Source organism: Gymnoscopelus braueri (assembly GCF_963280865.1).
Source record: "Gymnoscopelus braueri genome assembly, chromosome: 11".
NCBI lineage: Eukaryota > Metazoa > Chordata > Actinopteri > Myctophiformes > Myctophidae > Gymnoscopelus > Gymnoscopelus braueri.
In genome coordinates this window covers 16,196,453-16,211,906 of record NC_137613.1, presented here as the reverse complement: position 1 = coordinate 16,211,906, position 15,454 = coordinate 16,196,453, and the positions used below count along the sequence as shown (strand labels likewise).

At 42.6% G+C, this 15,454-nt stretch overlaps 1 protein-coding gene across 1 annotated transcript; it reads right to left on the bottom strand.

The window, feature by feature from the left end:
- Window positions 1-221: 221 nt before the first annotated feature.
- Window positions 222-11,747, bottom strand: LOC308095359 (serine/threonine-protein kinase SBK1). The gene is made up of 6 exons (XM_080442409.1): window positions 11,377-11,747; window positions 5,663-5,807; window positions 4,199-4,401; window positions 3,667-3,828; window positions 1,483-3,329; window positions 222-791 (listed from the first exon to the last, which is right to left on the bottom strand). Exons 1-5 carry the CDS (start codon window positions 11,380-11,382, stop codon window positions 2,691-2,693), a joined length of 1,155 nt encoding a protein of 384 aa, XP_080298535.1. The 5' UTR covers window positions 11,383-11,747; the 3' UTR covers window positions 222-791; window positions 1,483-2,690.
- Between the last annotated feature and the right edge of the window lie 3,707 nt (window positions 11,748-15,454).

Here is a 15,454-nt window from a genome sequence, read left to right as displayed (position 1 = left end):
GATTTCAACAAGTTCACAACACAATGTGGTGCTTGTACGACAAAGTAAATAGGGCTTAAGTGTTTAAGAAAATGTCCCCCGTGTGTGTGTGTGTGTGTGTGTGTGTGTGTGTGTGTGTTTGGGTGTGGCCCAAGCATTATGTCCTTCAAAATGCAATAAAAGTCATGGATCACATTTTCACGATCATACAGTAAAAAAGGACCCCATCAAAGTGTTTAAAAAAATTCTTAACTGCATTTTATTGATTTGATCTCACAGCTTGAGTTTACATTTCACTGTGCATTACACATTCTTTGAAACAGCTTATTATCAGCAATATCAACTATTACTATATATTTCACTTTAAAATATATGAATTCTACATGAAGACATTTTTACACGAACAGACATTTTTAAAACTGCAATTTAAAACATACACATAACATACAAAATAAAAGAGTAACAACGTGACTGAATAATGGTTAATAGCTTAGTTATGTAAGTGCTGGAGGAGGACTGTGAAAATAATCTAACAGCTTATGCCTAATTTATGCGCCGTCGCACAACTGTGTGCGGAAAAAAAGCCAACCTACCTCATAACGCGCCGCATCCACGGCGCCATATGAGCTTGTAGGTCTGATATTTTCAACACACAACACCGTTGTGCGCCCGAAGAATGAATCAGGTTAACCACTTAAACCCCAGCATCCGTGTTGTGGGGAAAGCTTTTGCTGAAAATAGCAGATCGACAAGCTTGTTGATCGACTATTTTCAGCGGAAGCTTTCCCCACAATAACAGAAAAAATCACACCCTGTGTGAAGTGGGCGGTGTCTTGCTAGCTAATCACAATACTGAATGGAGTCGATCAATCATGTACAAAGGATAAATACATTTATTGAAACACTCTTTATGATGGACAAAACCATAACTTGAAAAAAACAAATATTTGGTTTTTTTTCAAGTTATGGTTGCTTATATAGGGCTGTGCACATGTGTCATGTGACACTGGCCAATCACAGTCCTGAATAGGCTGTGATTGGCCAATCACATCGCAGGATAATTCTACTAATTTCCTGGGCCCAGATCACAGCGCAGGAAAATGTACATTTTTCCAAATCTCACTTATAGGGGCGGTTTCACCGCCCAAAAATCACACCCTGTGTGAAGTGGGCGGTGTCTTGCTAGCTAATCACAATACTGAATGGAGTCAACCAATCATGTACAAAAGATAAATACATTTATTGAAACACTCTTTATGATGGACGAAACCATAACTTGAAAAAAACCAAAATTTGGTTTTTTTCAAGTTATGGTTTATTATATAGGGCTATGCACATGTGTCATGTGACACTGGCCAATCACAGTCCTGAATAGACTGTGATTGGCCAATCACAGCGCAGGATAATTCTACAAATTTCCTGGGCCCAGATCACAGCGCAGGAAAATGTACATTTTTCCAAATCTCACTTATAGGGGCGGTTTCACCGCCCAAAAACACAGACACAGCCTCCTGTTGTGATAGCTGCCAACAAAGTGCTATGAAACTGAACATTTTGTGCTAAAAAATACTTTACATGATGTAATAATGCATTCTCCAAAGACCTTATAATCCTCATTTTTTGATAGAGTTAACGTGCGTAAGCATAAAAAAAACTGTCAAACTGTGTAACATAGTTTAGTAGTACTGTAAGTTTTATAGCAACACCCCTTGCAGCTTCCGTTCTAATTACAGCATTTGTCTATACGGAAGGAAAAAAGGAATGCTGCAGGATCCTCCTAGCGCCCGAGGATATTTTGTACACGCATCATCAGAAAGTGTATTTATTAACTGTAAAATACATAAACATATACTTTTCCCGATATATTTCCGGTGCCTATGTCTCTATGGCTATGAATGAAAATAATGTTTAATAGTGTTTTAGAGAAGAAAAACCCCATTATGAAAAGAATACATTCACGTGGAATGGTTATTGTGAAAAAAGTTATGTTATTGAAAAAGTTACAGTGTATGACTTTAACCACTTAACCCTAATTTGGGGCATGTCAGAGGTGAAAAACTAAAGTTTTAACATTATCTAATATTTTTCAAAATCAGCAAGCTCTCCCTGCATCGCGTTGTAAGCATGGGTAAAATAGGTATATTCTATATGTCACTTCATGGAACGCATTCTATATACAGTATATGATGCTTTATTTATAGTCAAGTCATAGTATATGCTTGCTGATGTAATAGCACAGTAAGCCAGTAGGTCACTTGAAACAAGAATATCGCTTCAACCGAGGACAAATGTCTCCTCAGTTGAAAATCCTACTACGCTATCCTCAGCACCCGGTTGACAGCCCAGTTTTGGGCTGTCATTATTTAATTTTTTTAAATATAAAATATTTGTTTCGCTTTTTTTTTTTAAATCCAAACTTTTTGTGCTTCTCATGGTAACCAAGTCCTTTTTCATACATTTATCCTACATTAGTGCTGTGGTGCTTTGTTGCAGTTGGGCCATTGCAGAAGTCCACAAGGATTTATTTCGCATTGATGCTGCAGGCAGTTTTCTTCATCTTATTATTATTATTAAAATTGCTACTGAACTAGTTTGTTTCCCCCAACAGGAATTATTAAGGATATACATTAATGATGCCCAAAGAGGCATTATTGATGATCAAACAGAGATGATTAAACATTGACAAGGCGAAGATGTCGTTGATAGATATCTTATCTCTCTCCTCTCCCCTCCATCTCTTTCACGTTACAAATCGCCCCTCCTCCCCCTCGGCTCTCCCTCCTCTCCTCCTCCTCCAGGCGTGCTCTCTCGTTCTCCCTCATCCATTCCCCTCCCAGATAGGCCAACGTGTCCTCTGCCCGCCCCCGATGCCTGCGCCGGGGGTCCAGGAGCAGCTGGAACAGGGAGCAGGCCAGAGGGGTGAAGCAGGCGAACTGGGGGGCTACGGGAGGCGCCTGGGAGGAGTCCTTGCTCAGCTCCTCTCCGTTCAAATTGTCTTTACTGTTGTCCACGTTCCCCTCTCCCCACACGTCCAAGGCGTCGTCCGGGCCCTTGGCGCTGTCGAACCACTCGCGGTACTTCTGGTACGAGCGGTTGCCGGAGGCGGTCTCGGCCCACGGCAGACCGCCGGTGAGCATGGCGTAGGTGAGGATGCCCAGCGCCCAGCAGTCCGTGCTGGGGTCCACCGTCGCCCAGACTCTCGTCTTCTCCTCTTCCGCCTTCTCGTCTTTGTTCTGCTCCTCGTCTGTGCCGCTCCAGCTGTCCGCGTTGCCCTTGGCCACCTCCGCCTCGGGGGTGCAGTAAGGGGAGCTATACCAAACCTCGGGGACCCGTGTTCCCGTGGCTTTGACCTGGAGTTGGACAACGGTAGAAGGAAGAAAATTTGCTTCATTGGCTCTTGCTATATTTTCTTCTTGACTTATAGATCATTCAGTTTTATTGTAATATTTAGAGACACTAACCCATAAAAATGGATTGATCAAGTTTGAAAACAAAGTCTGAATTGTGCTGTATATGTCAATTTGCAGAAAATTTCACTATTAAAGTAATATAATACAGTATATTCTGGGGAAGGACCATGCCCCCTACTCTATTTCGCCACCCCGCTCTTTTGAGCTACCCCACCCATAATTTTGGCCTTCATGACGCTCCTATAATGAAACTATTAATAATAAGTGTAGCACCCACCATGCCAAAGTCTCCCAGTTTGACCCAGCGACAGGCTGCGTCGCAGAGGAAGACATTCTCCGGTTTGAGGTCTCTGTGGACAAACCCCAGGGAATGGAGGTGGGAGAGAGCTCCACAGAGCTGGGACACCACCCGTTGACAGCAGCCCTCCTCTATACCCACCTAGGGGGAGAACAGAGACAGAGGGAAATCCATTTAAAAGCCAACAGAAGATGTAGATATCAACTTTGAGAAATAATTTAAAGATTGGTGCCTGTCTTCCACTAGGATTGTGTCATTATTGAGACAGACGGTGTAGGAGAGCTAAGAAGGAGACAGGATAGCCAAACATTTTTGTGGCTATGTAAAAATCTCACACATTCATAGTGAAAATAGGTCGCAGTACGGAAATAGATCTGCTATTTTTACTTATTTTACAAACCAAACCAAATGGACCTGTCAAGCCGAACCAAATGGACCTGTAAAGCACTCTCAGAGTTAAGGGGGTCTCTGTTTTTTTTAGAACCACTGCTCTAGTCCATGTATGTTTTACCTCGGGCTCAATGACTTCAAAGAGGTCTCCGAAGAGGCCGGCTTGCTGAGCAAAGACGTAGTGTGAAGGGGTGTAGTAGACAATCCCCACGGCTCGGGTCAGGGACGGGTGGGTACAGAAGGACAGGGACAAGTTGTACTCCCTCAGGAAGGAGAAGAGGGACGTAGAGTGACGGGGAAAGAACTTCAGGGCCATGGGAGTGCCTGGAGAATCCAGAATCAAGAAGTGTTTTATTTGTCACTTACTTATATACAAGTGATGACAAGAAAAGTTATAATAAGATGGGGAAGACATGGAGAAAGGGAGATAAATATGAACGATATGAAGCAAAACTGTTAATGATGGAGACACCAGTTGTTAGAGGTGTGAATAGTAATTAAAATAGGTTTTGGTTTGGTTTATTGAACTCAGTTTGGTTATGGTTTGGCATTGTTAATGTGGTTTACGCATGGGTTTGATTTGATTTAATTAATTAATTTGAGCCAAAAGCTAATAATGTCTCTATCACCTACTGTACCTCTGAATATCAACTGCCATGCAGATGCCCAAGCACACTCTCACGCAGCAGATCTACAAGCTCACAAGAGCATTACACTGAACCCCCAATCTGTTTGCCATCATAGTAAGTTACGTTGGAATGGCCAATGGCATGGAATCCACACAACACGCTTTTTAGAGCTTTTTCTTATTTTCTAGTGTAGAACATTTCTGGAAATATTTTTGCTTATAATGACTAAAATAGGGACGCTAGGTTGAAAGACGGTTAGCTAAGAAGAGTGAAAACAATGACATTGTGAAACCTGGAGTAGATTCCCCACTCTAGGTATGGAATGAGACCTCCCCAAGTGTAGGAGTTCTAGTATCTTGGGGTGTTGTTCATGAGTGAGGGGTGTACGGAGCAGGAGCTCAGCCAGAGAGCACATCGGTGCACTGCGCTGTGAGGATTTACTGGTCAATCTCCCTTCCTACTGTCACCATGAGAGAACAAGATCACGGATACAAGCACCAAAATGAGTTTTCTCAGGAGGGAGGCTACCTGGCTGGCATTTCACTTAAGGATATGCAGTAAGATAAGAAGCTCAGTTTATCCGGGAGGGACTCGGAGTAGAGCCACTGCTCTTTTATGTGGTAAGGAGCCAGTTAAGGATGGTTCGGGCATCTACTGTAGTATGCATGCCACCTGGCGTCCCTAGGGAGGTCTTCGGTGCATGCCTGGCTGGAAAGAGGCCATGGGGCAGACCAAGGACCAGATAGGGGGAATATTATCTCCACGCTGGCCTTGGAGCGCCTCGGGATCCCACCAGTTAGAAGTAGCTAATGTCGCCCGGGAAAGGGAAGTCTTATATCCTCTGCTGGAACTGTTAACCTCTGCGACCGACTCCGGATAAAGCGGATGAAGATGGATGGATTAATGTAAAATAATTAATATGAACCAAGTTGTGGACAACATTGTTTCTTCCTCACCTCTCTTCCTGTGCACAGCCAGCATGACCTTGCCATATGACCCTGCCCCTAGCAGTTTGACGATCTGGAAGTGTTCCGCCGTGTCCAGTGATGTCAGAGATTGGGACGACAGGTGACACAATTCATCCAGGAGCTTGTTGGCGGCCTGTCAGGGGGACAAGGAAAGAATCAGAATCATCTTTATTGTCACATGACAGGTTTACAGGTGTAAAACAGTGGGAGGCAATGGATCTTCATATTTACACATACACAGCATCCATCCAAATATTTATGTACATGAGATTTTGAAATAAGGTGCATGATTGTAGCAGTTGGTATCTGTTAGACATCAGTGCAAGACAAGTATCAGTGCATGTACATGAAAATCTACAAGTTCACAATGCATCACATTGTGACGCGTTGCAATTTTTCTAGGATTTAAGTGGTCTTAAAGTGTAAGTATGGACCACTATGGGTCTACGATTATATTGTGTGGATTCCATGATTGCAACTGCGAAATCGAAAATAGTTTGGCCACGCTTACGTAACTTATGGATTCATTTGATGCAGATGAATGGAAACTATTCTGGCGATTATGCAAAAAATAATTGCGATAATCTAAAATAATTTGAGATAATCACAGGCGATAATGTAATAATTGTGACAGGCCTATATGGGGGTCCATGGCCTAATGAAAGTCAATTTGGGGGATCCGCGTGTCATGTAACAGTTTGAATTCCTGTGGTGTTGTAATGAAAGGGACACACATGGGACAAGGGACCACAAGGAATGCCAGACAGCTGTTAGGAACAGTTCGCAGACATTGTCATGACGACCGTTGTGCGTTGTCATGGTGGCAATGTTGGCAACAAGTGAACCGTGGTTATAAACATATCTGTTAATAATAGCCAAATGGAAATCCTGTGGCGGATCACATACAGTGCACCAAACAGACACGCACATACAGTACACACACATCCCCTAGGGGCCCTGGGTGGATTCAAGGGTCCATCCAGAGCTTAGGAGCTTATGTCCAGGACATAGAACACTGCAATCCATTTGGGAGTATCACTATCCAATGGATCTACAGCACACAGATCCTGATCACTTCTCTATAGCTCTGGTTACACACTTTCAGTGTTTTATTTGAGTGATTTATTTATGGATGGATGGATGATGAGCCTTGCATGGTTTCCTCCACCATCGGTGTGTGAGTGTACACAGCGCTTCGGAGAAAGGTGCTGTATAATTGCAAATGTTTATTTTTGATTAGATCTTGGTTTTCATGGCATATGACATCTCAACAATATGTTAATACGACAATATTAGACGTTAATGCTGTAAATTGCTGAAAAACGTGTGTGTGTGTGTGTGTGTGTGTGTGCGTGTGCACGTGCGTGTGTGTGTGTGTGTGTGTGTGTGTGTGTGTGAATTGATCGCTACAAGCAGAAGCACACTCTTTTTGGCAAGCGACATCCTTGCATAATGGAGTATAAATTAATTCTCTCTGCCCTCCCTGTTCCCTCACCGCTCATAAAGTGTGTGATAAAGCACTCGCGAATTCCCTCTCCCTGACTCTTTGAAGATTGCGCCATCATATCCATAGAACGTCCAATAATAGCCCAGGCGTGTATTTGTTTGAACACTGTTCAGTGAACAGGATTGCACACCCAGGCTTCAATAGAGACTGGCCATTATTTGAGAGACAGGCATTCCTATTGTAGTTTCATAATTAATTCAAACATTTGGAGAAATTACGCACAGTCAAAACCTCAGTCTTAATTTAACTCATGCTGCCTATTTTCAGTGAAATGAATCGTGCTGTGTGGCTCTGTAAAATATAGTGTAGGCTAGAGGGATTTTGGCCAAGTATTGGAGGCACACTTTAATGGGTCTTTCCGTATTTTGAGAATAAATTATATATTAGCCAGAGAGAATAATTCGGGATTTTTTTTAAAATTCCCTAGACTTCCAATCATAGACTGTAAAAAATATGGACAGTGTTACGCCCATATACTCTACAGACCGTAAATGAAGCCTTTTTTTTACAGCAATTTCAAATCCGCCATCTTTCTATATCCGGTCAGAAAAATCTACTCGAAAATGTATGCTATTGGTTGGGACCAGAGCGGGGGTGAGGTAACGCTATTGGTTATGTAGCTTGTCAATCAAATTATCACAAGGTAGCCACGCCCCACCTACAACATACCCTACTTTGTCATACATTTTAAAATAAATGGGACCATAATTTACCAAAACGCATATCATGGTGATTGAAAGAAGACTTTAAACTAGCGACTGGAAGCATATAGTATTTATGACAATGTTTATTACGGTAATAAAATCAAGTCTAAAGTTCGGCAAAAACCCATCCGCTTGAATAGAGCCTAATTGCTTCTGACACCAGCAGGGGTGAAACGGTGAGACTACAGGCCATTCATATGAACTCTCACTTCCTATATAGCCTCAATTTACCACCCGGATGCTTGCCCCTTGCTTCCAATAAGGGTGGGATTTAATGGGGTGGGGGGTGGAGCGGGGGGGGTGACCCTTTCTTCACAAAATGGCTACAGACGGATAGCATAACACACCAGGTGGTCAGAGAGTGCAGTCAGTGGCATCCCTGCAAACAGAATTAGCATTGCCAGCAGTAAACACCTTAGCTAGTAAAGGCACATGTCCATTCCTTAAATCAGCCAAGGTGAGATATTTGACTTCCAATATAGCAGCCATTACGGTCACACAAAGTGTTTGTACAGTGTGGGGCAGACTCTATCTAACACAGTGGCCTTTGAGCTTCCCTTTATGAGATGACGTTGGTTGCATGTTAAAATGTTCACAAGGTCAATTGGCGGTCCCGAAAGGGAAGTTGGGTTTGGTGCTCAACATCATAGGCTAATAATCTGACAAAGTTCCTGAACTATGTTTTTAATTTAAAGACTAAATTAGAGAGCGTGTTGACAACGATGTTTTAATTTGATTCCTGCAATCGATTCCTAAATGTGAACAAAATGTACCTACATCTTGTGTTTTTATCCATCAGATATGAGGAAAAGCCCTTCCAAATGAGAGTAATTAGTTTCAATATACAGATGATTACTTTGATAGTAGCCTATATTGTTTAGACTGATGCTTATTGGTTCTTGATTTACCCGTGATCCTAGTTTACTGAGGCACTACACTGTCTCTCTGCATTTGATGTATGTGTTTACCTTGTTTATTATTGTAAGTCACTCTGGTTAAACGCGTTTGCTAAGTTGTAAATTGATAGAAAAAGGTCATATTTGAACTATTTGTATTAGCATGAGCGTTGTGGCATGATTGACAAAACAGGTCAGGCTGCACAGCAAAATCCTGTGTTGATGACAAGTCCATTTTTACATTTTCAGAGCTAACCACTTGAACCCTATACTGAGTCCCCCAGAGCCCTCCCCCTTCACTGAAAATAGCTGATCTACAAGTTCACAACATACATCTCACAACAACTTGTTGCATTGTGTGATGCATATATCTGCTATTTTTGCAGAATGTTCGCCCCAAAATAGGGACGCTAGAATTCATGTGGTTTTAAATCAACACTTGGGATATTGCAGTGTAGGTTGAACACAGTAAGCCACATATCTGCCAGGCCAGGGACTGCTGGGGGTTAGAGCTAGTGTGTGGGGACGAATGCCACCCATCCCCACCAGCGACCCTGACAGCTTCCTGCCGAGAAGGACGGCTTAACACCTCGGTTATGTAACAGGGAACGAGGCTCGATAATTTAACTCTGACAGAGTAAAAATTGACCCGGAAGGGTCAAGTGTATGTCGTGTGTGTGTGCGTGCGTGCGTGTGTATGTGTTTTACTCCTGTGTGTGTGTGTGTGCTATATTTGAATGTGCAGCCTTTCGATTTTCTAAGAAGTGAAACCCTGTTGACAAAATGTTGGCTACAATAATGTTTTTGCGCCATATATAAAGTAGTTGACAGTAGCTTATCCTCAGTAATAAAAATGGATGCGTTAAAGGCAGACAAACATCGCCACAATTCCCACTGTACAAACAAACCTTGACGTTGAAGATGTTATATTTAGACATTAGATTAAAGGTAATATATTTTTGGAAAACCCTTTTGTCCAAAACGTTGGGTTTCTAGAAGTGGAATTAAGAATCTACTACTGGTACACTACAAAAACCTGACCTTACCTGGCCTGATTGTTAATTTAAAGGAGAGATCCGCCCATTTTAAGTGTTATCTTTGATGTGTCGCTAATCACTCACCATTATTGAAATGGACGTTGAGTTATTCCAGAGAGTCCCCCCTGTCGTGCAGTCTGGTGACCCCCTCCGTGACACAGGTTGCTTATTTCTTCCACAGACGCCAGGTTCTGTGAGAGAAACAAGCAACCAGCGTCATCTCGTTCTGCACGAACGATAGCTCGTGCGCGACTTTCAGTGCATGTTTGAGTATCATCAGACTCCACGATGAGCAGTAGTAGAGAAAAAACTAACTTTGCATCAGTTATAATAGACGATTTTCACTCTTACACGGGCTCCCATTATGACACGGAGGGGGTCGCCAGACTGCACGACAGGGGACTCTCTGGAATAACTCAACGTCCATTTCAATGATGGTGAGTGATTAGCGACACATCAAAGATAACACTTAAAATGGGCGGATCTCTCCTTGTCAAAATTGTATTTGCATTCAGAATTTTGCAGTGTACATTTTAGTGTCCATTTGGCTGCACTGGGATAATAAATTAAAAAAAACATTTCATACAAGAAGACGACAATGTCAGACAGGAGTTGTCAAAGTTATGCGCTTTGGTGATGTACGTTTTAAGAAGCTCGTCTGCTTCACTGCTTACGGTATGGTCCTAATTACTGAAATAGATAATATTTACTTAATTTGTGGGGCTTTTCTTTTTCCCGCCTATAAAATACTTATATAGATTATACTTATCTCATTTTTAAATGAATGCATTTTTTATATTGTCATGTTACTTGTTTTAATATTGTTTTGTGTTAAATGAACAACATATCATCTATTCTATATTTGGTTATTTTTTATCTTGAAAATATGCCTCCTATCTGAACTCTGAATCTGTAATTTTGATAAAATCATTAAAAAAAACTGCAGCCCTTTGTTTTGCTTTTTGCACGTGATGTGGTGAAAACAAACACATTGTAGATCCTTGTATTCAAAATATTCTAGTTCGCCAACACTTGTCTTCATCTATGTGTAATCAAATAGGCATACTGTGCACATTATTATTTTTAATTATTGTATTTGTTTAGTGCTTTTACAAAGTGCAGTTACAAAGTGCTTTGCAAAACATGTTAAAAGCAGCAAACACCAAATGTTGTGTGAGCAACCCATCAAGTCAAATGATGTGACTGTGCACTTGATTTACTTGCATATACAGTAAAGTCCTTTGTGTTAATTATCCATTTGTAACACGGAGAGTATACAAAATGCCAACCAAGAGCAACATAAAGTGTCCATTTGGTTGGATTTGTAGATTATCTGAGTTGGATTAACACAAAGAACTTCACTGTGTGGCCTGAAAAGTTACTCTGATTTGGTCCATTTGTATTTTGTCTGTGTTACAAATGGACAATTTACACGGAATGAGGATTTTACTGTGCACATAAATGAAGTACTCATACAAAGCTATTCACTTGTTGATTTGACACCGGTAAAATAAATAAATAAATAAGCTGTAGTTACAAGCCAGACTATTGTACTCACCGTCATTGTGAAGCCGTGGGGGGGTGGTCCTCTCTTTGTCTGAGATCTGTATTAATCACTAAGTTATGTCCTTCTGTTCATTCAGCAGGTGCTCTAGTGGCCATGAACACTTCCACACATCTGCTGCAATGATAAAATTCCTCCCGCTACGGCGATCATAAAGGTTATCTATAGTACAGTAGCTGTGTGGGTACAGTTGGCTGTTGGAGGTGATGGCCTTTACTGTTTGTAGCAGCTGATGTCCTTTCTCTGGTACAGTAGATAGTTGCAAGTTGTTTCAGGTCCTGGTCACCTTGCTGCGGCAGCGAAGACACGCTTCAAACTGTCAAACCCGCCTTTTATTCTCATCGTAAATCTTTGCTCACCTCCACCCCGTCTGTGTCTGTCTGTCTGTCTGTCTGTCAGTCTGTCTGTCTGTCTGTCTGTCTGTCTTTCTCTCTCTCGCTTTCTCTCTCTCTCCCCCTCACTTTCTATCTCACTTTCGCTCTCCCTCCCTCCTCTGGGATTGAGGGGCGGATTCAGCCGGCTATGTAATGCAATGGAGCCAGCTCCTCCCAGTGGAGAGTTAGTAATGTGTGTGTGTGTGTGTGTGTGGGTGAGTGCGTGTGCGTGTGCGCATTGGGATCTGACAATATTTAGCAGAAATGTGTCACTCAGCAAATTAACACCTCACGCATTTCTCTCTCGCTCTCTCTCCCTGTCTGTCTGTCTTCACACACACACACACACGCGCACACACACATGCACGAGTCATGCATACTTACATACACACACACACACGCACAGCACACACACACATGCACGCACGCACGCACACACACACACCACAACAGAATGCGTTGCGTTCCCTTCTTTCAACTCCAACATGAGGTCAAAGGTCATGACCCCAGGACATACAGTACATCTTGATATGAAGGTCGAAGCTGTCCTTAGCACCTCCCTCCATTACGGCCTCATGTAACCCTGCTCTCTCTTGTGTTGACGTCTCTCTCTCTCTCTCTCTCTCTCTCTTTTTCTCTCTCTCTCACTCTATCACCTCTGTCCATCCTCTCTCCCTCCACCTGCTCCTGTCTTGTGGCTCTTTTCTACCACTCGGTTTCAGATAATGTTCTCGGAACCTAATTTTGGCCCTGCTCATGAGGTAGTTTTTTTTATGACGTACCTCCACCTTCAGGGTTAAAAGTAAAGCAAGGGTCCCCAAACAGGGGCGTCGTTACGCGGGGGCTTCGGTGGCTATAGCCACCAATGTTTTATCCAAAGCCACCAATATATATATTTTTTAAAACCTAACCCTAAAACCGAAATAAAGTAACAAAAAACGGGGGGAAAAGTACCCAAATCCGCCGAAATCCGCGAAAAATGTCCTCTTTCTTACTTAATATTTGACAATTTGGCCAATTTGGTATTAAAAAAGATCTTAAAAGTTATCAAATTGTCACTTTAGAAATGTACAGATACACTTCTACTGTATGTTGGGGTGTTTACTGTTGAGTGAGAAAACAATGTTGCACATTAAGCTAATCATCTGGGGACCCCCCAAAATAATTTGGGGACCCCCACTTTGGGAACCACTCAAGCAAAGTAAGTAAGTAAGCCTTGCCGAGCCATGTAGCGCAAAGTGCAGAAGCCTATCTCCTGTTTCTGTAGCGTGAGATAGCTTGATGTACACGTACAACACCTGGACATGACGCTAGTATGTCGCAGGGACGTATACCCCCAATCCAACCCTTGATGCTGAGTGCCAAGCAGGGAGGCATTGGGTCCCATGTTATAGTCTTTGGTATGACCCGGGCCGGGGAATCAACCCCGACCTCCCAATCTCAGTGAGGACACTCTAACCACAAGGCCACCTTCAGGGGCTGTTCTGGTTATAATGGAAACTTAAAAAAAAAAAATCACGGAACTTCACAGGTGCTGCAAAGTTTAATGGAAGGTTATGGTTTACCCTCCTCTCTCTCTCTCTCTATCTCTCTCTCTCTCCCATCCTCTCTTATCCCTTTCTTTCTGCCACCCTCTATTTCTCTGCACCAATCTCTCCATCTGTACCTCTGTAAAGCACCTTTTATACAGAGATTGCCGTAGAGAAGATTCAGCATTATTCTGGCTTTGCTTTTTACTTTTTTTTTACTTTTACATAGAGCCAAATGAAGCCGCCATAATGCCACCCCTGTGTGTGTGCGTTTGCATAGCGTTCCAGAATCAGAGGTGTGACGTGTGTGTCTATAGTGTGACGTCCACATCGGGCAGCGGCATTGTTTTCTAAACAATAATGGTGAATGAACTGAGTGTTGAGCTGCTTCTGCTAGCCATGCACATTAAACATTCCATCCCTGCCTGTCGCACACCCCTCTTACACCGGTGTACCATTAACCTCTGTGACTATACCCAGTCCATCATGTCTGTACCTTTTTTTGGATAGGACAGTAGTCTGACAGGAAAAAAGAGAGAGAGATGCGGAGTGACATGCAGCAAAGGACTTGAACCCACGACACACTGTCAGGCTACATTGAGCCTAGGTGCCTGGACCATGTCTGTACCTTTTATACAGAACACCGAAGTGGAATAACAGTGGAACTTACAGTGCTTAAACGGGCTGTGTAAAAGGGGCTGCAAACTGCTTCTATCCCCAGAATGTTCCTCACCCCCTCCCTCTCTCACTTTCTTCATCCCTCCATCTCTGCTCTGCTTGGCCTCTCTCGGCCCCTCTGTCACACTCTTTCTCTTTTCCCTCTCCCGCCCTCTCCCTCTCTTTCATTTGACAAACTGGACAGCTGTAAATGTGAAACATCTTAATAGTGAAGGTGGAATGCTGTGGTAGCTCTGCTAGTTATGTCAGAGAGCAGCCAAGCAGAACTGAACTGTGCGTTTAACACCTCCCGTCCTCTTCACAAGCTCTTTCACATCGACCCGGGGGTTAATTTGTTCACTGGTTTAGCTGTTGCTTACAGTTCTTTCTTTCTGTCTGTCTGTCTGTCTGTCTGTCTGTCTGTCTGTCTGTCTGTCTGTCTGTCTGTCTGTCTGTCTGTCTGTCTGTCTGTCTGTCTGTCTGTCTGTCTGTCTGTCTGTCTGTCTGTCTGTCTGTCTGTCTTTCTCTGTTTACTTCTGCATGTCTCCCCTTTCCTTCTCTATACAATTCTACAAAGAAAACTATGCAGTTTACAGTGGTGGAAAGCAAGTACATGTGCAGATACTCAAGTACTGTACTTGACCACAATTTTGAGGTACTTTATCAATGGAGAACGTTTACTTGCAACAGTTTCTACATTGTGGTATACTTCTACTTAAGTTAAAAAATCAGAGTACTTCTGTCTGAGCACACACGCACACGCACACGCACACGCACACGCACACACATCATCACCATCATCATCAGGTCACATGTTTCCTAAGCCTCTTATGATCCGCTGCCTCAGTCCTCAGGGACAGATCCGTGTCTCAGCTGCTGTTGGAACCACAGCTCATGCAACTGTTCCATCAGCTCCTTCCTTCCCTGGAGGCAGGTCGCACTGCCAGGGACCTGTCTGTCTGCTTGTGTGTCTGCCATCTCCTATTAGCTTGTCTGTTTATCTTGCATGTCCATGTGTCGTGTGTTGCATAATGGGGCTATCGAGCACCGTTGGTGGTGTTTGGTGATGTTGTAACAACAACAACAACAGTGGCGAACGATGTCGTTACAACACTTCTTGTGGACTATTTACTATGATTTTGCATGTTTGCTTTGAGTAACTTTGAGATATTTCAGTCTGTTATTAGATAAATAGCTTTTTTATCCATTAGCTGAATGGCTATACGTGAGAGAAAGTCTGGGAATAAAGTTAATACATAATGTCAAATCTAGAAATTAACACTAAAGCCTGCAAGCTAAAACAATAAATTACCAAGTTTACTTAGATATATCACCTCCCTTAATATGTTTAAATAATCTATTTTCACTCACATTCAAACACAATGTTCATGCTTCTAATCATGCTTCTAATTGTCCTTAGCAATTGTTCTTAACAATTGTTATTGCAAACCTGTATGTTATGCACTGACATTAATTTTCTAAGGTGCATGTACAGTATATACTGCTGTATTT